The sequence below is a fragment of the Aspergillus fumigatus genome, chromosome 2, assembly GCF_000002655.1.
Source record: "Aspergillus fumigatus Af293 chromosome 2, whole genome shotgun sequence".
In the NCBI taxonomy this organism is placed as follows: domain Eukaryota; kingdom Fungi; phylum Ascomycota; class Eurotiomycetes; order Eurotiales; family Aspergillaceae; genus Aspergillus; species Aspergillus fumigatus.
This window is the reverse complement of record NC_007195.1, coordinates 3,973,041-3,996,303: the sequence shown is the minus strand read 5'-3', so window position 1 is coordinate 3,996,303 and position 23,263 is coordinate 3,973,041. Positions and strand designations below refer to the sequence as shown.

General features: G+C 50.3%; 9 protein-coding genes across 9 annotated transcripts; 6 read left to right on the top strand and 3 right to left on the bottom strand.

Moving 5' to 3' along the window:
* Positions 1 to 459: 459 nt before the first annotated feature.
* Positions 460 to 786, top strand: AFUA_2G15120 (uncharacterized protein; the record flags this gene model as incomplete). Its single annotated transcript, XM_750753.1, has 1 exon — positions 460 to 786. One exon carries the CDS (start codon positions 460 to 462, stop codon positions 784 to 786), a length of 327 nt encoding a protein of 108 aa, XP_755846.1.
* Positions 787 to 1,111: 325 nt separating this feature from the next.
* On the top strand, positions 1,112 to 2,500 carry AFUA_2G15110 (putative C2H2 finger domain protein; the record flags this gene model as incomplete). The annotated part of the gene is made up of 1 exon (XM_750752.1): positions 1,112 to 2,500. One exon carries the CDS (start codon positions 1,112 to 1,114, stop codon positions 2,498 to 2,500), a length of 1,389 nt encoding a protein of 462 aa, XP_755845.1.
* Positions 2,501 to 3,250: 750 nt separating this feature from the next.
* Positions 3,251 to 6,740, bottom strand: AFUA_2G15100 (uncharacterized protein). The gene is made up of 5 exons (XM_750751.3): positions 5,679 to 6,740; positions 5,439 to 5,575; positions 5,231 to 5,377; positions 4,642 to 5,175; positions 3,251 to 4,584 (listed from the first exon to the last, which is right to left on the bottom strand). Exons 1-5 carry the CDS (start codon positions 5,807 to 5,809, stop codon positions 3,695 to 3,697), a joined length of 1,839 nt encoding a protein of 612 aa, XP_755844.2. The 5' UTR covers positions 5,810 to 6,740; the 3' UTR covers positions 3,251 to 3,694.
* A 185-nt stretch (positions 6,741 to 6,925) lies between these two features.
* AFUA_2G15090 (putative arsenite efflux transporter ArsB-like) lies at positions 6,926 to 10,978 on the top strand. The gene is made up of 3 exons (XM_750750.3): positions 6,926 to 7,653; positions 7,711 to 9,539; positions 9,606 to 10,978. Exons 1-3 carry the CDS (start codon positions 7,578 to 7,580, stop codon positions 9,954 to 9,956), a joined length of 2,256 nt encoding a protein of 751 aa, XP_755843.2. The 5' UTR covers positions 6,926 to 7,577; the 3' UTR covers positions 9,957 to 10,978.
* Positions 10,979 to 11,390: 412 nt separating this feature from the next.
* AFUA_2G15085 (putative O-methyltransferase) lies at positions 11,391 to 12,358 on the top strand (the record flags this gene model as incomplete). Its single annotated transcript, XM_750749.2, has 3 exons — positions 11,391 to 11,527; positions 11,549 to 11,656; positions 11,791 to 12,358. The coding sequence occupies 3 exons, from the start codon at positions 11,391 to 11,393 to the stop codon at positions 11,993 to 11,995; spliced, it is 450 nt and encodes a 149-aa protein (XP_755842.1). The 3' UTR covers positions 11,996 to 12,358.
* A 91-nt stretch (positions 12,359 to 12,449) lies between these two features.
* Positions 12,450 to 13,313, top strand: AFUA_2G15080 (trafficking protein particle complex subunit 4; the record flags this gene model as incomplete). Its single annotated transcript, XM_750748.2, has 3 exons — positions 12,450 to 12,651; positions 12,708 to 12,830; positions 12,911 to 13,313. Coding segments are annotated over exons 1-3 (528 nt in total). The 5' UTR covers positions 12,450 to 12,649.
* Positions 13,314 to 13,570: 257 nt separating this feature from the next.
* AFUA_2G15070 (proteasome regulatory particle base subunit RPN10) lies at positions 13,571 to 14,597 on the bottom strand (the record flags this gene model as incomplete). The annotated part of the gene is made up of 4 exons (XM_750747.1): positions 13,571 to 14,128; positions 14,191 to 14,410; positions 14,476 to 14,514; positions 14,572 to 14,597. The coding sequence occupies 4 exons, from the start codon at positions 14,595 to 14,597 to the stop codon at positions 13,571 to 13,573; spliced, it is 843 nt and encodes a 280-aa protein (XP_755840.1).
* Positions 14,598 to 14,856: 259 nt separating this feature from the next.
* AFUA_2G15060 (uncharacterized protein) lies at positions 14,857 to 16,256 on the top strand (the record flags this gene model as incomplete). The annotated part of the gene is made up of 3 exons (XM_750746.2): positions 14,857 to 15,139; positions 15,191 to 15,482; positions 15,548 to 16,256. The coding sequence occupies exons 1-3, from the start codon at positions 14,986 to 14,988 to the stop codon at positions 16,254 to 16,256; spliced, it is 1,155 nt and encodes a 384-aa protein (XP_755839.1). The 5' UTR covers positions 14,857 to 14,985.
* A 1,569-nt stretch (positions 16,257 to 17,825) lies between these two features.
* On the bottom strand, positions 17,826 to 22,813 carry AFUA_2G15050 (GTPase-activating protein LRG1; the record flags this gene model as incomplete). The annotated part of the gene is made up of 7 exons (XM_077804218.1): positions 22,091 to 22,813; positions 21,322 to 21,997; positions 20,554 to 21,256; positions 19,844 to 20,497; positions 18,689 to 19,780; positions 18,345 to 18,631; positions 17,826 to 18,287 (listed from the first exon to the last, which is right to left on the bottom strand). Exons 2-7 carry the CDS (start codon positions 21,778 to 21,780, stop codon positions 17,826 to 17,828), a joined length of 3,657 nt encoding a protein of 1,218 aa, XP_077660379.1. The 5' UTR covers positions 21,781 to 21,997; positions 22,091 to 22,813.
* Between the last annotated feature and the right edge of the window lie 450 nt (positions 22,814 to 23,263).

Below are 23,263 nucleotides of genomic sequence, written 5' to 3'. Positions count from 1 at the left end.
GAATACAGCGGGCGCTGGGCAAATGCAGGGCAAAAAGAAGAAAAAGCAAATAACCCTATACACAGTACACTTCCGTGGATACTACCGCTCGTTTGACGGTGGCGACTGCAAATTGTTTCCAAATCTCCCCTCATTAGATATCGACGCGTGCTGTGAGCCGTTCTTGCATGCATAGTGGACTTCCGGTAGACATACAGTTTACAGTATCCACGCGCAAGTATCCACCTGGAAGATGGCTTGGACGTCTAGATTCCAGAACGTGGATCTTCAAGCGCTAAACTGGTCTATCTGACGGTATCTACGACAAGTTGCCCAAACTAATTTAGACCATGGTTTGGTGCTATCCACGAAGGCGCTCAGCCATGTCCGAACCTGACCGACACTGACCCAGGAGGGCTTCCCCAGGTGGGTTTGGGAAACCGACGTCGATGACCAATGAACCATGTGGGCCTTAGTCTCATGTCCCTGATTTCTCCAATCACGAGTACCGCATCTCTGATCCCTGGTATCTTTCCATCTCTTGCGGCCGATGGGGCCTACTTTTTCTGGCGGTCACTCAGGGATCTCACCGTCTTACAGACTGAAGATGCTGACGATATAGACATCGAGAAGCAGGAAAAAAAGGGGGTGAGTGAGAAGTTAATTCACTTCACCCAACTGGAAACTCCGATGGTCAACTACTGTCCACCAAATGACCAATTTCCCTGGTCCCGCAGGGCCGTTGCGACTGGGTCTGTGATTGTGGTGGGATCATTTCCCAATCGATTCGACCCGTACCTGTGGTGACAAATTAGCGTCGAGCTGCTGGGGACTTGGGACACGAACGACGATGCCAAAGGGTGACTTGCGGCTCAACTGCGCCAAATCAGAGGTTGGCGTGGGTTATGCTCTGGGGATGCTGTGTATCGCCCTCCTGCGCCGCCCCATGGACTACTCCTGCATATCGCATGAGGACTATTCTGCTGAGTCGTAATCTTAATGGTGTTGGAAATGCATCCCCCATCGTTCAGGAGACTATAAAAGATCCTGTTGCCTCTTTTCAGGCTACTGGTGGCTCCTATGTGAATGCTCAGTCCCAAGGACGAACAGGCCCTTTGGACGCCTTTGAAAAATGCATTCAAGCGCTTATGCCGACATCCTTCCGATGACGATCGGGAATCGTGTATCATTTGAAGATTGCGAGCTTTACCCAGCTCCTGACTCTTGCGCCGATCCAGCCTACTTTCCGAACGAATCTCAATTTCAACTGCGATCGTCCCATCTCCAGAGCATTCCTAAGACTCATTACTTCCCTGCGTATATGTCGTGGACCCACGGATCTCTTCCCTCGCACACTGCTGGTCCTTTGTCGGTAATGGAGATGGGTCTCCACCCTGTTCTCTTGAGTCCAGATCGCGTCGCATCACCTTGGAGCGGCTACTCCTCCATCTCTGGTGCAGAGAGCCCTGGCAGCACCGCAGATGGTAGCTTTGCACACAGCAACATGATGGAACCCTACCCGTCCCCACCCTATGCCTATGATGATCCAAGAGATTCCTCAGTCAAGGCAGAACAATATTCCTCACCAGTGACGTCTATCACTAGCTCGGTCGCCTTGCCTCAAATACAAACCTATCCTGACCCCGACCCGATGGTGAACTCACCCTACTCAGTGACTGCGCCAGCACAGCCCAATGTTTACGAGGAACACAATTGCTCTGAAGGATTGGAAGTCGTGGCAGCTCAAGCTCATCACCGCGGCTCGGATAGTACGTCGGGTCACAAAACCCCTCCACCTTCCCCTCGACGTCGAAAGTCTCGCTGCAGCGTTCAGAAAGGCTCGCCACCGAACCGCGTCACTAAGAGGAAGACTCAGGTCAAGCCAAACATTAGAGCGTCAGCTTCGAAACAGCATCCTGCCAAGTCGAAGACCAAGGGCCACGTCTTCGTCTGCAGCTTCTCACGCTACGGCTGCGCAAGTACCTTTGCCTCCAAGAACGAATGGAAGCGACACATTGCCTCTCAGCACGTCCAACTCGGCTTCTTCCGCTGCGACGTCGGCAACTGCAACGGCGGCCACAAACCCAACAACAAAATGACCTCAACTTCCACCCTCAACCACCACGACCAGCCCGGTCACCAAACCAACGACTTTAACCGCAAGGATCTTTTCACCCAGCACCAGCGCCGCATGCATGCACCCTGGGTCCTCGCGGGCCGGCCCGACGCCACCACCGAGCAGGAACGGAAGGCCTTCGAGGCCAGTCTCGAGGATGTCCGCGCTCGCTGCTGGCATGAGCAACGCAAGCCGCCACAACAGAGTTCCTGTGGATTCTGCGGGCGCAATTTCTCCGGCCCAAACAGCTGGAATGACCGTATGGACCATGTCGGACGGCACTTCGAAAAGGATGAGACTCCTCTTGAGGAGGCCGAGGATATCGCCCTAAGGGACTGGGCCATCAGAGAACGGATCATCCAGCGTGATAGTAAAGGGCAGTGGATGCTTACTGCTTTGTGCTAATCATTCGTCTTCTCCGCTTCTTACTTCTAATGCTTCGTTCCTTTTCCCTTATTTTCTTTTTTTCTCCTCTTTCTCGGATTGATGACTTCGGCGTTACCTTGCATGCACGTCTTTAACCACGCTATACCCCCAGATTTTATAGAAGGACTGAACCAACTTGATGACTAACGATGGATATCCTGTATTGCTATGATGGATTTTGAGCTTTTCGATGTGCTTGCTGCATACATAATACTGAACTTTAATCTTTTCTGCTCGGCTGCTTTTCCTCTTAGTGATACATACTAAACTGCCAATCAAGTCAGGCCGCGCAACGCAATAGTACCTTATCCTCTTGGCCTGAAAGGTGAGATTGCAACAGTGTGCCTAGCACGCATCGCATCCACTCTAAGTCAACATAAAAATGGCTTTACTCAAGGAAATTCCAAACCCTAAACTTCGACCACCTTCTTTGCCCTGGCGCGCCAATTTTCAAGGTTAGTGAGGTCAATACACATGAAAGCACTCCTATTCTGTTCTTCAAGTAAGTTATATTCATATTCTAGAATCGGATTTCGGGTCCCGAGTCATCTATTGTAGACGGGGGGCCCATTCACTCTCTTGAAACGTCTTCTATTGTGCTTTGTACAGGTTTATTCATCTCTTTATCAACCTATGTATGGGTTCTCGCCTTGAAAATACTTCTAAATGTACAAAACCCGACTCGTACGTGCACCTTTCCAACGACTCAAATCCTCGATGTAAAAATTCGAAATATACAATGAAGAGAATCGGCTGAATGAAGTCTGTTTGTGAAAGATTCACAGAAGTCCTGTTGCTGGTATATTACCCCTCTGAGAGCACAAACAAAGTTTCTGGCCTCAGCATCAACCAATTTGTGGCTTCAGCAAAGACTGAACAGTGAGTAGCCATGATCCACGCTGCGGCTGAGCTATCCAGAAGGACAATGGCCCCGTAGTCTGGAACTGTTTCGTCGAGCCGCGTGGGTAGAAGGAGGCTTTGAATGTATCGACAGGACTCTTGCCGGGTGCGTGCTTTGCCTCATGTCATTGGTAGGTATGGGGCAGAACATGTCTGAAGAAATCCGGGACGTGACGAATATATCATGTGGCTGGCTTGTAGCCATGCCATTGACAACGCTCTACGTTTGTGATCGGCAGGCTGCTACATGACGCTAGCAAACCGCTCGCATGCTCAAGGTGGTGTCTGGGGGATTGATCCAGGAGAACTCGGGCTAGGATCTGGAGACACTACAATTATTGGGGAGCTGTCTCCTATTGATAGCTCATCATCTGTCCTGTTTGGAACAGTGGATGATCGTATTCGACCACCGCTGGCATACACTGGTTTTGGCACCTCGAGGGTGTTGCCCCGGGGCCGTGCATGACTTCCAATGGCGATTCCAGATGATGAAGAATCCTGGACGTCAAACGAGCTGCGATCGGCCTGCGACATGCTAGCCTGCGATCTTCCACCAATGCTCGGCGCAGGGGAAGATGATCTTCCAATTGGCGGGCTGCCCTCGAGACCCCCCCGAGAAGAAATGCTGCCCCGAAAACTAGGCACACGGGAAAGCCGCTCGGGAGACCCTGATGTGCTGAATTCGTCTGTATTCTGACCACGATTGTACTGTTTCCTTATCTTGTTCAATTCGCCGTTCCGGTTTTCCTCGCCGGGTATCTCTGGAAACCGCAGGGCTGGGCCGTTCTTGAAATCGGAGTTTTGATATCGATCATGCGCTGCATTGCTCATCCAATTGCTGACGGCAAAAAGGGTTCGCGCAATTTTGCGACGACTGCCCTGATCTTCCGTTGCAGAGCGCTTCAGTGGCCATCTACTACTCCGGCTCATCGTATGCCCCACTTCCATCGACGAACTTTGGTCGCTGCCAGGAGAATTTGGTCGGTCCTGGACACAAGACGCCTCAGCATCACCTAGAATGCGGTCGCGAGGTAGAGGGCTGGAGTAAGTGTTGCTAGCTTTTCCCTCCACATCCTCTTCCTGATCTTCTACTCTCGCTGCCCAGAACAGCGACAGCGATCCAAGTACGGCCAGGCCAGCACCAACAATCGGGGCCCATTGGCCTACCCACAAGTCAGGTACTGGTACATATCCTGTAGATAATTCACGAGGGAACTTACCTATACTCTCTATTCGCTCAGTCTGATATCTGACTTGACGACTGAAAAAGTTCATCTCGCCAATGAGAGTAATGACGAGGACTGATGCTCCGAATATGGGCACCTCTACGACGCTCAGAAATGATCTGATCATTTCATTGACCTTGTTCATTGTCCCGAGCGTCGCACCGTTCGTGCCTTCAATGACCTCGTCCTGCATTTTGTTCCGGTCCGGATTGCCGAACCGTCTAGTCCAGTTGATCTCAAGAATCTTGTTCCACATCGACGCGAGCGAGAGGATGGCTGGAATACAACATGCAGCAGCCAACAGCGTCGCAGCGCCAAACGTAAGCTTCTCTGGTGCAGGGATGACGTAGATGTCATTTGCCGAGTCCTGTCGCATAGGCGAGAATGGGCCGGCTTCGACGGAGCAGGTAAGATCACACATAGTCGTACCGTAAAGAAATTCATGGGAGTTCTTGAATATCGGACGGCCGTTGACCGTGCAAGGATGCGGGTTGATCCGATAGAACTCGATTGTTAAGCTCAGAAGGCCTTCGGAGAGGTAAGTTGACCAGAGTCGTACAACAGCACCGGAAAGGAAATTTACCTGCAAGTATAAGACCAGTCCACAAAAAGATGATATTCCGGCCGGGCTCATTGAAGTACGTTTTGGATAGTCTCACGGTGACTGGGGCTGTCAAGATGCCGATTGAGCAAAGCTGAAAGGCTCCGAAAACGTCCATATCGACAGCAGCTGAAGAGCACAGGCAGTCAGTTAGGATGTAGGACATACCAGACAGGAATATTAAGCTTACCTTCGATGTGCAGTGACGCGAGTACAATGCTATGAAGGGCCGCAACGGCGGGGAAAAGCAGTGCAGCAGCAAGACAGGCATTTCTGAGCCACTCCGCTCTGCGACCAAAGACGCAGGTTGTTATAAGAACATAGTACCTGTAATGGCAGAGAACCGCCGAGAGAGAGATCAACAAATGCCGGTCACCAAATAGTAAACACTACAGAGTCCAAAAGATGGCGGATGAGCACGGCCACATACAGAATCCTTGTTCCTGGCCCATACTGACCGGAGACTGGCCAGGCACAAATGACCTGCAGAATGTCGCTGGCAGCGTCGGGGGTATCGAGCGTTCTATTGACCTCCGTCGATAAATGAGGTATTGCCGGCATAACTAGACATGGTATCGCCCAAAGATTGATGCTTAGTCCGTATCAGTAAACCAGGGATCTATGTATTAAACTAGGTGGTTAAATTGTGGAGACAGGGGCCTTGGAAACAATTTATAGATCGGACTTTGGTCATTAAACTTGGTATTAGGTCAATCTTTGACACCGAAAGGTCGAGCCATCATTCTTCAGGAAGGAGGAAGAGGAATAGGAAGATCCCATCACTCCAGCAGCAATTGTCGTTTGTGAGGCTAGCAGACGCGCGTAAGCAGACCAGTCTATGATCGGTCATCCCCTCGGCTAACAACGCCCTACGGTCCAAAATTGACTGTAGATAGGGTATCATTTAGTACTTAGTGGGCGATTATGCAAGAGATGACAGACAAATCCAGCATCTGCCAAATGTCCGTTGCTCCTCTCATTCGGCTCATGATTGGCGTGAGTTGTTCGCGACAAATCAAGAAGACCCCAGGACACGAAAAGCCGGGTCCCCACATGAGGCTCAAGTTTGCTCGGAAGGTATAATTCTGGAGCGGCTTATTGGACATGTCCTTGCTCTTCGACGACTGGAAAGATCAGATGAACAAGGTATCCCCGACAAAGTTCAGCCAGTCTAATAGCTGGTCAGAAACCACTCAGAAGGTGGCTGGCACCGGGCAAAAGACGTGATCAGAGAGTGGTAGACACGGCTGAAGGCGCGTTAGCTCTGCTGCCCGTCCTTTCCTGTTTGGGCAATAGCTGAATCTTTTCTGTCTCTCTCATGGGTCCAGTTGACAAGGACCCCAATATCTTTTTTGGATTGTGGTCGCTTCTGACTGTTCACAGAGGAATTTCCACTATTCCACTCATTGTTGAAGCATACAAATCGAGGTGGATTCCCACTTGCCTTGCCCATGGTACGGACTATCCACGGAGGATCGAGGTGATGATCGATGGTGGGCTGGTGGCAGGGCTGGAGGGCGCAGTCCCCACATCACGCCTAGCTAATGACAGCCTTAATGCCTTAGTGCCTAGTCTAAGACACTTGTCAGTTGTCAGCGGGGAACCCAAGACCCCAAAAGAATCGTGCTAGAACATGGTCTGAGATTCTGAGCCTCTTAGACCGTTCCTTTCGGCTACGTGCTCTGCTGCGCCTCGCTTGGGTGACGAGGTCATTCTTATTAGCATTCGGCTAATCGAGTTTTATCCTAAGAAAGTGCACCCAATCCCTCACTGCTAACCCTTTAAGGGTTGGTTGCACTCGGAGCGTATCTGTCTTGTGCCACCGCCCTTTTTATCCCCTCCAGCCAAAGGAGATCAAGTGCTATTCCGACATAATGATATAGAGGGCCATCGTCCTCCTTTTGATTTGTTCTATCCGTTTCTCTTCATCGACGATGCATGTGGTGGTTGACTGACTCGGCAAAGATGGAGTGTGTCTGAAGGACGACATGGTTCCCGACCGATAATCAAGTCTAAACATTCCTCTCGACGTCAGTTTTGCTGGTCGGATTTTTATGACCAAGGAGCTTTTGTATTCTTGCACCTTGAAGACAGGAAAGCGCACGAGACCCTGTCAAATGGCGCCTGTTGCCTATTAACGCTTGATTGTGTGCTTATACCTATTTCTTGAAAGCGTTTTTCCACGTTTGCAGTCCTTGGTGCATCTGATTTCTATCACAGCGGTCTCGGGCCGCAACCCTCCAAGCTCGAAAACCGCAATTCGAGGGGGGAAACGCTGAATCTCCGGCAAGCCTTGAAGGGGTTCGTTCATACAAGGACGGTTTACAGAATGGCGGCGGATCTCGATACCGGCAAGATCAAGAACTGGCGTTCCATCGTCACACTTATTGTTTTCATTATCACTAGTATGTCTGCTAGATGAATGTGGACCGCATCGGATCCTAAGCGACTGACTCTTGCAGATATCATCGTACTTTTCCCCTTCCATATCCCCATCTACGTCCCACGCGCTTTCTCAAATGCAGTGCTGGATTTTTTGAGCAAATTGCGAATTATCCCTCCGAGGGAAAATCGCTTTCAACCCGACGATCAGGAAGACGCCAATGGCAAACTTAAGCCATATGTGCGAATGAACTTTCCTCTTAACTTTGTCACAGCACCGCTCATTGCAGACCTGTTTCTGCTAGCGATTCTGGCGATCGGACGGGAGGAAGTGCGTGGTGGCACGCTTGGGGCCGACAATATCATCCCAATCGATATCATGGCCTTCTTCCTAACTCTGGCTTATATCGCTATCTCCATCGATGCATCCGGTCTGATTAGGTACCTGGCTTTCAAAGTCCTTCAAAAAGGTGGTAGGGTCGGGCACCGGCTCTTCTTTTACCTCTACGCCTTTTTCTTCGGCCTAGGAAGCTTCATTGGAAATGATCCGATTATTCTCTCCGGTACCGCATTCCTCGCCTATATGACTCGAGTATCAAGCAACATCGTCCATCCAAGAGCCTGGATTCACAGTCAGTTTGCTGTTGCCAATATCGCCTCCGCGATCCTTGTCTCCTCGAACCCAACCAATCTCGTGCTAGCGGGGGCCTTCCAGGTCAAATTCATTGAGTACACTGCTAACATGATTGTTCCCGTCGTGGTCACCGCTATTGTCTTGTTTCCTTTCCTACTGTACATCATCTTCGCGGATGAATCCCTCATTCCTCTTTCCATCAAGATGCACGAGCTCACAGAAGAAGAAAAAGAGAAGAAGCCCGTAAACCCCAACATACCTCATGCGAGGGGAAGGGCCGATGAGCAAGAAGACCTCGCGGATGATGAACAAAAGCTCTCTCTTGAAGAGATTATGAATCCTTTTCTTGATAAAGGGGGTGCTGCATTTGGAGCTCTCATCATGGCGGCCACGCTCATTACTCTGCTAGCCCTCAATGCCTCTAGCCAAAAGGGCCACCCGAAACCCGTTTACTGGGTGACCCTGCCAGCTGCGGGGGTGATGCTGTGCTGGGACCTTGCGTTTGGATGGTACCACCGCCGTGAAACACGCGAGATTGCCCGTAAAGGCCGCGCAGAAATTGAACAGGCCCGAGCAGAGCGTGCCCTTAGGGATGAGGAAACCATGCGCGCACAACAGATTGCCGAGGCATATGAATTCGCCGAATCGACAGACGCTCGATTACAGAAAGAGCCCCACCCTGAAGCAGGCACCGATAAGGGGAATACGGCCTATGTCACAAACATACGGCCATCAGATCGAGCTTCCACCGGCTTTTCGTCCCAAATGTCGGATGGCCAAAGCCAGACGCTGGCCTCTCCACTAGAATCATCCATTTCGACGCTGGCACCCAAGGATGATCCGTTGCAGAACGGACAATTCACAACCGACGCCATGAGCACGCTGAACGAAAAGCAGGAACTCCCCACATCCGCACCACGGGAGCTGTCAGGTGCAATTTCCACTCTTGAGATGGACGTGGAAAGACGGGTATTCTCCGAGAAGGTCTCACACGAGGTCTCATCAGGAAATGGTCGAGGACGGGTAACCCTAGTGTCCCTTGCCGCAGACGTGTACAGGTGGTCGCAGGAGACATTCCCCACAGCTACAGCGGTTGTGTCACACATGCCATTTGCACTTGTACCTTTCTCCTTTGCCATGTTTGTCCTCGTACAAGCCTTAGTCACCAAGGGCTGGGTCCCCGTCTTCGCTTACGGATGGGACCATTGGGTGGACAAGACGGGGACCGTCGGAGCTATTGGAGGCATGGGCTTTGTTTCGGTGATTCTATGTAACGTGAGTTGCGAAGCTCTACATTGACGCAGTAGGACTTGCTCAACTAATCTGTCACGTTTACTCCAGTTTGCTGGCACCAATATCGGTACCACCATTCTCCTTTCCCGGGTCATACAAGCATGGAAGCAGATCAACGACGAGCACGGCACCTTCATCAGTGACCGGACATTTTGGGCGACCGTGTACAGTATGGCGATCGGAGTCAACTACGGTGCCTTTAGCACCGCTTTTAGTGCATCGTTAGCCGGTCTGCTTTGGCGGGATATTCTTGCGAGAAAGCATATTCGCGTCCGCAGCCTTGACTTTGCGCGAGTGAACCTTCCCATCATTGCCATTTCCATGGCTGTAGGTTGTACCGTCCTCGTTGGGGAGGTCTACATCATGAGAGATAACTCTCCCTATAATCCACCACGATGAACTTGGAGCGCGCACCGGCTAGAGTGCCTGGGAGATGTGCTCATCCAACTCAATCCCTTCCTCCGGCATTCGAGTGAGCATCTCGGAAGTCGCGTCTTTTAAGAGACTTGTGGCCACAACGCGCCTCAGCAGAACCAAAGCCCATGTGAGCTACAGGAGATGACATGAACGCTCCAGAGACTCTGATTCGACTCTCAGCCCTGCATGACTGCCGTCCTACGGAGTATCATACTCAAACGGCCTTGAGAGTGAAGAGACACCGGCATCAACATTAGTTTGAAAGCTGCCGCTTGTCTTGAACGCCGAGTTCAAAAGGCAAACTGCCAACCTAAGGGCAGTGACAGAAGAAATCTTCCATTGAGAAGACCCGCATCAAACCAACCCAGTCATGCCTTATTCTATATTTTGTTCCGTGCTCTTATGTTTGCCTGGGAGATTTACCCCCTCTTTACGACTTGACGACTTCACAACGACCTATGTGCCCTAGATTTCCCCTACATGCGCATTTTGATAGACATCCCCCTGAATACCCTTTTCTCGAGCATTCGAACTCGAAAAGTGAACAATGTCATACGTGAATATCCAACTAAGAATCTTGCAATATTCGAAGGTCTTGATAGCTCAGTTGCTCCTGACTCTAGCAACTGCCTTGTGGAGATCCCATGTCTCGCTCCAGACAAAGGTAAGGCGAGTACCACATCTGCATATATACAGCCCTACCAATGTCAAGCATTTGTGTGTAGAGACACAATATAGGTTCCTGCTGATCTAGGGCTGTTCGGTCGAGGAGACTAGACATGGAATATTGCCGAATCAAGGGAGATATCTACCTATTCTTGAGTCAGGATCGCCGGATTTAACGGTTCTGCTTCAGGCGCCTGGTCACTGGAAAACACTTTCACATCACATCCGTATCGAATATCTTTCGGTCTTGCCGATCTCATACAAGTGTTAACTAAGGCAGAGACACTACGTAGGATTCAGTATGAGACCTTTCATTGTACCCTGTACTCGCGCAGGGCAGTGGAGGGCAACACTAGGTCGTGGTTTACTTCGCAACCCTGACGGGAGATTAGACCATCCTCCGGATGCACGGAGCTTCGGATCTTCTGGGATCTTGAAAACATTCAGATGTGATCTGCTATTTGGTCTGCTGATTTTCATCTCGGAGATAAGTAAAGCTTGACCCATTGTGTAGCGCGTATCCAGTGATGGGTGAGCAGTTCATTACGTGTTCCTCTACCTTCAATGTCCAGACAGCGCGTAAATGCGTAGATCCAGACTAATCCTATACCACTGTTTTTGCTATCATTTTTTTGTCATTAAGGGATAACGGTTTTCTAAAAAGGTTCAACCGTGGTGGTCCAATCGGTGACCAGTTTCAAACATACAAGAAGCCAGGCCGGTACGTCTCTTGTTCCTTCCACCAGGTAGATGACTCAGGCTGATAAACTTCAAGTTAGAGACACAGCATCAGCTCTGCACGAGCATACGTTTACCCAGCCGCAAGAGAGATTTGGGAACCAGCCCTGGGAGTTGGCCAAGGTCATGCAGACCTTCACACAGAGGAAGTAGATGATAATTTTTCAAAGAGATCAGGTTAACCTTAGCCGTCACAACTTCATAATTGAATTCGATGCCTATGTTAGTAACTCCGCCATCGCATGGGTGCGATTCTATGCGGCCGGCACGATCGCAACGTCTATACTCTGGAATTGAGCTCAGGAGGTGCTCAGGTAGCTCGAGCCCTTATACAAGTAGCTAGGATGGAAGACCTCATTTGTGTCCTGAAGGGTCCTGCTGCGGAATCGCTCAAGAAGTTGCATATATAAAGAAAGGTGAAGCCGAGGGCAGTGAAATATGGCCTCGATCACTGGAAGAAGTTCTATTTGCCTGACTCGCAGCTCTATGAAGCTGTAAAGCTGCTCCACAAAGGGTCCCTGATCAGTGCGGACAATATCGATATGCCTGAGCTCCTGGATACTTGGTTTATGTCAAGGCTGGGGGTCGAGGAGGGAAGGGACTGTTCAGTATGGTAGTCAGTCATTCTTGAGGCGGTAGCGGAAGAGTGTTACACGGTTTGTCTATAGATGTCTTACTTTCTAAACGGACGAGTAACTCTGCAGAAGAACTTTGTCGCAGATAGCACTGTCTTTGATGTTGGTTCCTTGATCGGTGTTGTTAGACTGAGAGGTGTATTCACTTGGACAATGCAGAGGACAAGTTGGTTGACAGCAACGGTTCCTCAGCAAACTTTCGTTGAAATTGGCCTAATTAACATGAGTCTGTGTGAGAAATGCTGCAAAACTCGGTATTGAATATGTCGAACGTATATCTCTGGAAGTCGAGGATTGCTCTGTATGATCTAAAACGTAGTAAGAACCTGCCAAGATAAGTATTCTATTGGCGGTCAGAGCCAGGTCTGCGTCCAATCTCGTCGCCTTGGGTGCGGAATAAATAGCACCACAACCCAGCAAGCATCCGTCCCCGAAACAACTCCTATCTCCGCATCTCCTCAGGTGCGGCCAATATCAATGACTATAACGACACGATAACGATGACATGAGATTCCCGATCCGATATACACCACACGTATAACATACTCGAATCACGAATTAGAGTGATGCTGCACGATTCAAAGCCTTGAACTCCCTTCTCCAGCAGGACGATTGTCCGAATCCTCACTATCCACTATGTACATCAAACCTTCCCCTACATATACACATCGCGATTGACCAACCTCATACACAGGGCCGTCTTCTCCCTCATCATCATCAACAAAGCCGGTGGCTTAATCTACCAGCGCGAATTCCAGCCGGGCCTACGCAAACTTTCTACAAACGACTACCTCGTCCTAGCAGGGACGTTTCACGGGTACGTTGCCTCTAATTACCGCCGTGCCACGGGAGAATCACTTTTTGAAAGCAATTGCTAACAGCAACCGTCGTACACAGCGTCCACGCCATCACCCGCTCCATCACCCCCAAAATCCCCATCTCTTCTCCCCTCCCAACGACACCCGCTTCCTCGAACGTCGCCCTCTCGTCGCCCTCAGGCACATCCACCCCGACACCGGCGGCGTCGGCATACAGCCTTCCTAATCCCGGCGCACCAGTGACGGGCCTGGAGTCGCTCGAGACGGATAAGTTCCGGTTAACGTGTTTCCAGACGTTGACGGGGACCAAGTTCCTTTTGTTCACGGATCCGCTCATGGCGAATATTGATGCGGTGATGAAGAAGATCTACGAGTTATATTCGGACTATGTGATGAAGAATCCTTTTTATCAGCTGGAGATGCCTGTCCGGTGTGAGGCGTTTGATCGACATCTAGGTGGTTGGTTGCGGGGGAGGACATGATGAGCTGTCAGGACTGGAATTAGACCAATATTGAGTGCTGGCGAATGGACGTGCTCGCCACTTAGCGGAGTGATCAGTGCTGACATGCAGTACGGTTTTGTGGTCATGATAGACTTTGCAATACATTTTGTATCACTTCTTCAAAGCGCGTGGGGGGAAGACACGCTTTCTAGAATTACAAGAGCAGATGTCAATACAGAGAAACGCCGGGTATGCATTAGAATCATCCACCATATAGAAAATCACGCGACGCTTTCTTACGCGGTGTCCATCTTGTCACCGTCCTCTTTCTTGTCTTGGCCTCCACTCGATTCCCCGCCCGGCTGGCCTTCCTCGGGAATTTTTTCAAGGTTCGCTTTGCGTTCAGCCTCTTCCCTCTCACGCTTCTCCTTCTCCTGCCGATTCTTTTCCTCCTCAAGCGAAAGACGCAAGGCGAATGCGAGCTCAGGGTCGTTTTCAGCAGCGTCCTCGAAATTAAAGCCGCCGTCACCACCTTCCGCACCGGCGCCGCCTACTCCCGCCTCGCCGCCCAAAATAGGCGTGGCCTGAAGCTCCTCACTGAGCAGGTTCGGACCCGGGGGGATAATGGCTAGGTTAGAGCCGTCGCCACCCTTGACATTCTCCACGAACGCCTCCAATTTCTTGGTTTGATCGGACTCCAGGTCTCCAAAGGCAATGACATCGATCGAGACGTTATTCTTCTTCATCTTCTTAGCCAGCTTCACCAGTGTCTTTTCGTCTTCTTCGATAGGGGAGCAGGAAAAGACGATGATGCGTTGTCTCTGAGACTTCTCGGAACGGTGCTTTAAAGCAAGCTAGATCATCAACATCGTCAGTATCCATCGACGAAACTTGAGACTGAGGACAAATCACATACACCAGCCACCTGTATACTGGAGCTGAGATGGGCAGTACCATGAATCTTGGTACGGTGCAGACCGGCGAGAATGCTGCCAAAGTCGGAGGTAAATGTCGAAAGAACTTCAGGACCCTTGCCACCCATACTCATGAGCCCAACAGCAGACTGTGGATGCGCGCGCATTTTGGCGCTGTGAATGACGCTGACAGCATCGACCTGTGCCTGCCATCGTGTTGAGCTGCAAGTTGTCAGCCCTTGAGCGTCAGAGCTTATCAAAGCTTGGAAAAACCAAGGAATTCTCACGTATAGTCTCCGTTTCTGCTACTTTCACTATTATCCACACTGCGAAGAGGTCAGTTAACGCACAGATGGTCCTAATCTGAGTTGGGCGGGACGGACATGATCATGGTTGCTTCGAGCGACATGTTGGCTAAGGTCTATTTCGCAAGTTCGGGATGAGACAGTATGTAGATATTATTATTCGATAGGACAGAACTGACTCTTTGAGGACTATAAAAACTTCGAGAAAAGGCAAAAGAGGAGTGAGGAAGTTAGTAGTGATAGAAGTGATGAAGATGGGCAGAGGTGATGATGGAGGTTGGAGCTGCTGCAGGCGAGATGTCACACTCCGCTCGGAAGCTAACGACGAATTAAGTCAGCGCTTGTTTACTCCCCAGGCAGACTGCCATCAACACCATTCATCCTCTACGCGAATTCATTGTTCTTCATTGGCCTCACCCACAACTCTCTGTTCTTATTCATCACAATCAATTGGCTCGCTGTTCCCTAATAGCAATTAGTACACCCTTTACAATGGCTTCTCCTACTAAACGCAAGTCTCCAGACGCAGACCATGACGCGTTTCCTAGCGACGATGCCCGAACACCCACCGATGCTCCTCCTCAGAAGAAGCTGCGGATAACTCGAAGACAGAAGCAGGCTCTTATCGATAATTTACAACTAGAGAGTATGGTCTTCTCGATACTCTGTATGCGCCATCTACTAACACAAGGTGCAGTCACAGAACGAGCTCGCAAACTTCGCGCACAATACGCTCTCCAGGCACATGATCTGCGGTCTCGAATCGAAAGGCGCATAAATCGTATTCCCGTCGCACTCCGGAAGGCCAAGATGGGCGAATTGCTCGAGAAACACAATAACTCTCTCCGAATGCAACAGACCGCCCTGTCCCCCAAGAAACACGCCAGTCCCGGTAAAGGAACGCGCAATCTCACATCTGCCTCAGTGAAACGCGGAAAACAAAGTGTCTCTACTGCAAGCCCAAGCACACGTAGAGTAAAGAGGCAAAGGTGAGTTACCATGACCCTTTACAATCTTCCGACCCTTTATCGCACGCTGACGGACTGCTGTCTAGTCATGAGGGACTCTATTCGGACAAGGAAAATGCGCCTGCTGCAGGTGACTCTCTTGATGTGCTCAAGAACCCTAAGAGGCGTGCCAACGCGGCCGGTCCCTCACGCGTCGTTTCTCAAGAGGTCCGAGGCGCAGACTATCGGATCCTCTCACCAAAGTCTTTGAACTCCAGAACGTACCCACAGTCACCGTTCCGTGCCTCTCCTGAGAAACCTCATAACTCATCATATCTCTCTCGTCCCATGTCGCCCCTGAAACCATCCAGCCCCCTCAAATCGACGTCAGCCAGTGCAGCGGGAAACGCAGATAATGCACGGTCGCGGACCACCAAGGCCAATACAACTTCCACAAGGGACACGAGGCCACCATCCCAAACTAAGAGACCCGCCAGCCGAGCTGCCACGACAACAAAGACTGTCCGGTCCCCCTTGTCCCGTCCTGCTACCCAACTCGACCGCAGGGGGAGCATCTCCTCCACCGCTTCCTCGGGAACGACGGTGATGAAGCCAGGCAGACCAGGAGCGGGTACTAGGAAAGCAACCACTGTTTCTTCTGCAAGTGCTCCCGTTAAGAGGACAACGATTGCCCGCAACCAAGCGCCTTCCGTGGCCTCCAAAAGAAGCACAGCGTCTGCGACCAGGAAGGCCACTGCCCCCGCAGGTAACGAGGCTTCAGCCACAGGACGTCGAGTGCTGCGCAAGCGAGCGTGAACTTCGAATGCAGATTGTTTCCACAAACAGAGAGTTGGAACTACTTACCAGTGACGGTGTTATTTAATCTGGGCTGGTGTAATTGTTTCTCAGAAGGGTCAACCAATTCGAGCTTGGGTTCATTGGGGCCGTGGCATTTGCATAACTTCCTTGGTTGTTATCTTAATGGTCGTATTCTTGTGGCTTTCCGTTCGGCTTTTGTCCTTGTACATTCATGCTCTGCTCCTGGGTTTTCATTGGAGTGTTGGCTTTCGATTATCAAGTTGGGAGGCATTCTATGCAGATTTCCGACTCGGTTGGGCTTCCATCGCTTCCTCTTCAGTTGAAGGCGCTGCTCTTGGTCTCGACAGTTTTGAAGGATTCCATTCGGCCAGGCGTTGATAAATTAGTTGTGGAATTGAGACCCGGACTTCTAGCTTTGTTATAAGTGTTGCTTTTGCCCTTGCTTGCCATTTGTCATTTGTCCCTTACGTGCTCTCTTACAGAGGCCTGCAAGTGACGCCGGGATCGAAAATGGAATAAGTCTTCTCACAGGGGCGAAATCTCTTCGTGTCTCTAGGGTTACCTCAAACCAGAAGAACTACTGCCATTGTACCACAGATTTATGAAAGCGGTCCTACGGATAGAGGATCATTGTGGTGAAGCAACAGAATCGGCTTTGTTCAAATCCTAAGTAGATTACACCTCTGGTTTGTTTTTATGAGGAAATGACACCGCATCAGGACATGTATGCAATAATCGAACAACTTCTGGGGAATATCACCTCAGGGAGGCAGCAAGGATTAAATCAAGTTGGAAAAAGAAGAATAAAAATAAAAGGGACCGAGAACAACGAAGTCACGACATTGACTCAGAACAGGTATCTTTGCGGTCGTGCAGGCCGACTAGCGAAAACAAGATCAAGAGATACACACCATTTCACGCACCATTGTTGATGGGATGAAAATGCCAAACACCAGGGAGGAAACAATGCAAAGTAAAGGAATAGAAGAAAAGGAAGAAAGAAAATTAAGTGGGAAGGTCAGGAAAAAAGGCAGTCAATGCAACGACATGCCCAGGTCGTGATATGAAAATAAGTAATCAAAGTAGAAAGTGAAAGCTAGAAGAGAAGGATCTGAATCCAAGGTGAGATGGTAAGCCGAGAGTCGAATTAGACTTGACCAACAGCCACGGCCACCACCAACTGATCAAAAGCCAGAAAAGATGTGCGAGACAAAATCGAGTTAACGCGAACCTCGCGGTTGCATGTCCTGCACGGTGAAGGGAGAAAACGTGGAGAGAAGAGGGATAAAAGGAACACTGCCAGCAGCTGTGCCAAGAACTGAGCAGCCGGCAATGTCGAGATGTCAGAACTCGGATCAAGCGAACAACGAGAAGAACTCCATCCAACCCAAGCAAAACGAGAGAACGCTAGATGGTTCAAATGTACGCCGTAACATCCATTTGCATATCAAAAGAAGAAAACGGTGTGATTGGTCGGCAAGGAAGCCAACTAGACTCGTCTGAAGATGAGATAGGCAGCGCAATGAGATAGGGTAATTCTAATGGTTTGGAAGGACTGATTTTAAATCAACCAGCAACTCCCATGGGTCCCGCTCCTGGACGAGACCTGTAAGGCATCTGTTGGGGTTGTCCCTCCTGTGGAATGGGATTTTGTTGGCTGCCGTTGCTGGTGCTTCGTTCACGGTAGCTGGCGGACTGTCCAGGCGCAAGTTCCATTCCATTGTAAGGCGCCGATGCACTGCTTGCGTGGTTGTGACCACCTGTGTTTTGCACGTGGCGTACAGGGTTTTGCGCCTGCCATGGTCCGTCCTGAGACTGGTCTGTCTCAATGCGCGCAGACGTAGGAGTATTGGCTCCTCGGTTATGAGGATTTGTGATTGTCACAGTTTCTCCGCCGTTATTGGGTTTTGGAGAGAAGCTTCCTCGCGCAATGTCACCATATCTCTTCAGAATTTCCTTTGTGCTGACTTCGTTGTTATCCTTGAAGAATGTGGTGTCGCTGAGAACAGCCTGAAGATCTTCCGGTATCTTAATGAGACAGTCAGCGAGTTGGTCCACTGGGCATTGGGTTGTGGAAGGATTTACCTCGCACATAGTGTCGTTGTAAGTGATAAGAGCATTGACAGCCTCGATTGCTAAGAAACTTTCGTCAACTGTGCTATTTTTGGTATTTGGATAGAGGATGTTAGGTGTTATGACAGTTGCAAGGTTGTGGATATCCATCTTGCTACCCGTATCCTCGTCCACATGCGAGAAAGACGACGTCCAATTTAGAAAGGCGAAGAGGACTTCCATAGTATCCCGATGAGCCTTGGGCAGCAGACAGCACGTGAGGTGCAGTAACCGCTTTTGCTTTTCGGGGTCAGGTATTTCTGTAAATGGTGACGTTAGCAGAGGCTTTGAATCTGGGATGCGGGAGCTCAACTTACTCTGAGAGATAACAAATAGGTTATGGAGTTTGAAAGTCAAAAGCGGGTCAGGCATCTCGCGGAGGAACTTCTTCAACAAAGCCGCAATCTGCACAGGAGTCTCCTTTGTGAGATCAACCTGATCGTACTTATTGTCGATCAGCTCGGAGATCTCCTTCAGCCGTCGAATATTACCATTCTTTCGAAAAACACCTTCCACAGACATATCCATTTGCCGCATCGCCGATACTGCATCATCAACCAGAGCAGGAACGCGAAGAGCGCCGGGTCCGACGCCATGAGTGGATTCTGTGCCCTCCTTTTCGACCAGGAAGTCGAGGCTCACGCCGAACACACCCTTCTTCTTGCCAGCCTTCTTTGCATCTTTGTTGAAGGCGCGACCGAATATGTTCCAAATCGTTGGCTTGCGAGACTCAATCAAGGAGAGTAACTCATCCAACGTGAAGTAGCCCTCCAGCAAAGGCTCCATGGACAAGACAGCGACATGCCGTACGATAAAATATTCGAGAGCTGAGAGTTCAGAGAAGTACTTCTTAGTCTTGGTGGTTCTCTCTGCGAGGTGAGATTCCAAGTTGCCGCTAGATACACCACGTTGATGGCCTTGATTGTACCTAGGAAGCGGCTCAGTCGTACCTACGAGTTTAGTGCCGGCATGTCTGTAAGCGTTGGGACGTTGTTCTTTTGCTTGCTCGGCGGCCACGATCCTGGGAATATCGTCCAATGTCAAAGCGTCCTGGTTACCGAATGTCAGGTCGGTGACAGTCTCGCCATTTGCATCTCTTTCCTCTACAATTTGAAAGCCATGGCCACGAGCATCGGAACCTTCACCGCCGGAAGAGCCGGGCCTAACACTTCGACCTTCGGGACCGTCGATAATTCTTGATGCCCTAGCTCGCTTGTATGTAGTCGACAGAGTACGCTCGTTTCGAATGGACCGCAAGCGTCGCATCTCGCCCACAGTCTGCTCAAGCGATGATTCAGCAGCACCATCTCTGCCCGCATACTTCGACCTTGTCGTGGACCTGTGAATATTACCGCCAGATTGAGTTTGGTTACCATCTTGAGTCTCACTCCCAGCGAAGCTCGGGTCATCTAGAGGAAGAAAAGTGTTAACCCATAACTGACCAGTATTAGCATTGCGACGGAATAACATACCTGAAGTGGGTTGCAAGGTTCCTCCAGCGTGCAAAACAGCAAGAAGGCGCGCGAGTGCAACCCGTAACAGGAAGACAAACTGCTGTAATTTGCTCACACGAGTAAAGCCACCTTGAGTCTCGTTCGCAAGACCTTGCTGCGAGGCGCAATTATTGCAGAAAACCTTTTTAATCCTAGGACTCCAGAGGGCCTCTTGACAAGTATCGGTAAGGTCCGTTTGACATGCTGCACACGTAAGATGAGGTGGCTTGATGTGCCACCTGGATTCACCCAGCATGACACACTCATCGTCAATTGGTTCTTTACAAGCTGCGCAGCAATCAGAAAGCTGATCAGCAAGACTCGCTACTCCAGCCATGAGATCTGCAGGTGATTCTTCTTGCTCCGGAGGCCGGAGTGTCTCAATATCTGCCAAGTGATTGAGGAAATGATACAAGCCTTCGGGACTCTCCTTCTCCCTCTCCAGCTTCAGAGCGCCTTGAAGCCCGATGCGGATGAGGAGCTTAAGGTAGTGGGCAAGACCAGTGACTAATGATAGGAGTTCTTGCGTGACACCTAGTTTCCGTACCCCAGCTTCCTGGGTCTTGGATAGCAAAGCGAAGAAAGCGACAATTTTCTTGCACAAAAGTTTGGCTTCACGTCCGTAAGCAAGGTCTGGGTACTCTGTCAGTCCTCAACTTCATTTTCTGTCCTGGCAAGGCGGTACTTACCCTTCATCTCTTGCGCCTTGATGTATCCGGCAAGTTCATCGATGGCTCGGAAAAGAACTTCGACGTGACCAATGAATCTTTTAGCGACTAAGACTCCATCCAGATAGGAGCCATTGCTGACGTGTAGTAGCATATCCGAGATGCAGGCAGCTGAAGACTCTTCGAAACCAGAAAGAATGCTCCAGATCTTGTAAACCTTCTCCTCCATCATATCTTCCTCTTCTCGCACTCTATTGCGTTCCTCGTCAGTGGCATCGAGACCAGCCTCAGGATGCTCCAGGGGCTGGCCATTTGGAGCTAGGCGCACATTCCAGAATTTATGAATCATATAGCACTCTGGGTGCCAATGCTGATTTTGACCATTGCGGAAAATCTCCACAAACTGCTTCAGAATAGCTGTATGACACCCGTGGCATCTCTGGGCAAACTGGGTGGAATAGTGGAAATGACAGTAAACCCTGCCTTCATGTTCATAATAGGAGTCTTGGGCGCCAAAAACTGTCGGGCAAACGGAGCAAGTGAAATGTTCGATGTGATACTTGTGGTCTAAGGCGGTGATATAGGAACCACGCAAAGCGCCGCCACATTCGTGGCAGAGGAGGTCCAATCGCCGAAAGTAATCTGTCTCACACAGTGGATACTGTCCGCTTCCGTCCTCAGCGTCGACAGGAAAGAACTTAGATGCCACAATTTGCCCGCAATCCTGTTGCAGAGACAGTTAGCTAACAGGACACGGCGGGTTTCGTTGAGGTGGACGACTAAACTAACCTCACACTTGAAACACTCAAGATGATACGTTGCGCCAAGTGCGCGTACAAATTGGCCCGTCAGAGGCTCGCCGCACTTTTTGCAAATACGCGAACTACCGGGGGATTTTGTGGGCGGACGGCCGCTCTGAGAAGGTCTGTCACGTTGCGCTGACTTCTCCCAATAACCAGCTCGATCACGCGGAGTTGATGGATCCCGCTGGCCAGGGTTGTTCGAGTCCAATCTTCGGCCCGTGCGACCGTCTGGATTTTGCATCCCATCCACCGGGCTTGTGACAGCAGACCCATTCCGCCCACCAGATCTTGCACGCGGTGAGTCGAAAGTCCTATTGCTATCGGCCGGCGAAGTGGGAGTTTGTTTCTGAAAACTACCGCCCTGCCCACTGGTATTTAAAGTCGGACGGACAGCCCCGTTGCCCGGCACTAGGCTATCCGGCAGTGGGACATCGCCGGGAGGCATATCCGCAAGGAGCACTCTTTTCTGTAATCCCTGACGGCTGCTCTTCAAAAGTACGTCAATGAAATACCGCTAGTATCGCGACAGACTTCCAGACCGGTTGCTTATTGTCCGAGGCAATTGAGCGTCGTCGATACCAAACAGACAAGTACAGGTTAGGGTGATGGAAGATCTCCGATAAAAGTAGGACGAAGTCGAGCAACGAGGTCAATAAAGACGTCTGTTAAGGAAGACATATCAGATCAAAGCACCATAGAGTGTGTTATTTGTAGATCCGTTTGGAGTGTGAGTGGTGGTCCCCGTCAAAACTTACCTCAAGCCATGTAGGTAATACTTGCGGGGAAGTGTTGATACTTGAGGGAGCAGCGACCGAGGCGCGTGACCAAGTGATAGTTGTAAGCTCTTCTTTGATTTTCGCAAACGAGCGCCTGGAATTGCAGCAAGTTGCCAACGACAGTGATCTGCAAACGCAAATTGCCAGCGTTGAGGGCTGGGAGAGCGAGAAAGATCCGGAGTTTCAAAGAGAGCGGCGGAGTACGCTGTCTGATAGGTGCATAACCGTACCCAATCCCTTGAGCAAGACGCCTTTTGAAATGAGAGCTTCAACTTGGTGTCACCGAGCAGAGATTAGAAGAGCTTGACGAGGAACCGAGATTAACTAGAAGAAGCAGTCTAAACAGTTGTGAGGAGGTATAGAGAAGAGAAAGCAGCGTGTTTTGGAGGAGGTGGGAATGTTGCTCGCTGGCGGTTGTTACTCTGCCCCCCTATGCTTCGTCTTGCTGGCTGCCCGCTAGGCCTCATCACGTGAAAGTGCTCACCGCCTCCATCACCGCCAAGCGAGGGTGGGTAATGCTGTGTGCAAGTTACTACTAAAGGCGCCATATCGTCATGAATGGACAGTCCTCATGGTGAGTAAACCTTGCAGAAAACGGTGTGGAGAATACTTCCGGTACAGGTCCGGCATGAAGATGAGGAAGGAGGCTGGGAGAGAACACTTGTTTACCTCTCTAAGTGCAAAAAAAAATAAAGAAAGGCCAGGGGTCACATGATCCTCAGCTGGTCCGCCATTCAGCCCTTGACTCTCGATTCTGAAGAAATGAATAATGAAGCCTCTACCCAACCACCGATAAGCATCAGGGCAAAAGTACCTTCCAATCACCGGCCATACTAATCCTATGTTCCCTGGCAATAATTTAGGGTCAAATATGTAAGTATTTACATGATCAAAGGCCATCCTCATAGTCCCGCCATACTGTGGTACGGGTACTGAAAGGGCGCGTAAAGCAACCTGTAAGTTTGTAACTTTATTGTACCTTAGAGCGGCCCGAAGCCGCCCACCCATTTTGTGGAGTTATGGATAAACTCATGTGTCATCCAAACAGACCTGGACCAAGGGCCAGGCACAAGAAGGCGTCTACTCAATGTCCGTGTCTAGCCATGATCATGACAACTTCATAGACTCTATTGCGAAGCACTTGTGTATTCA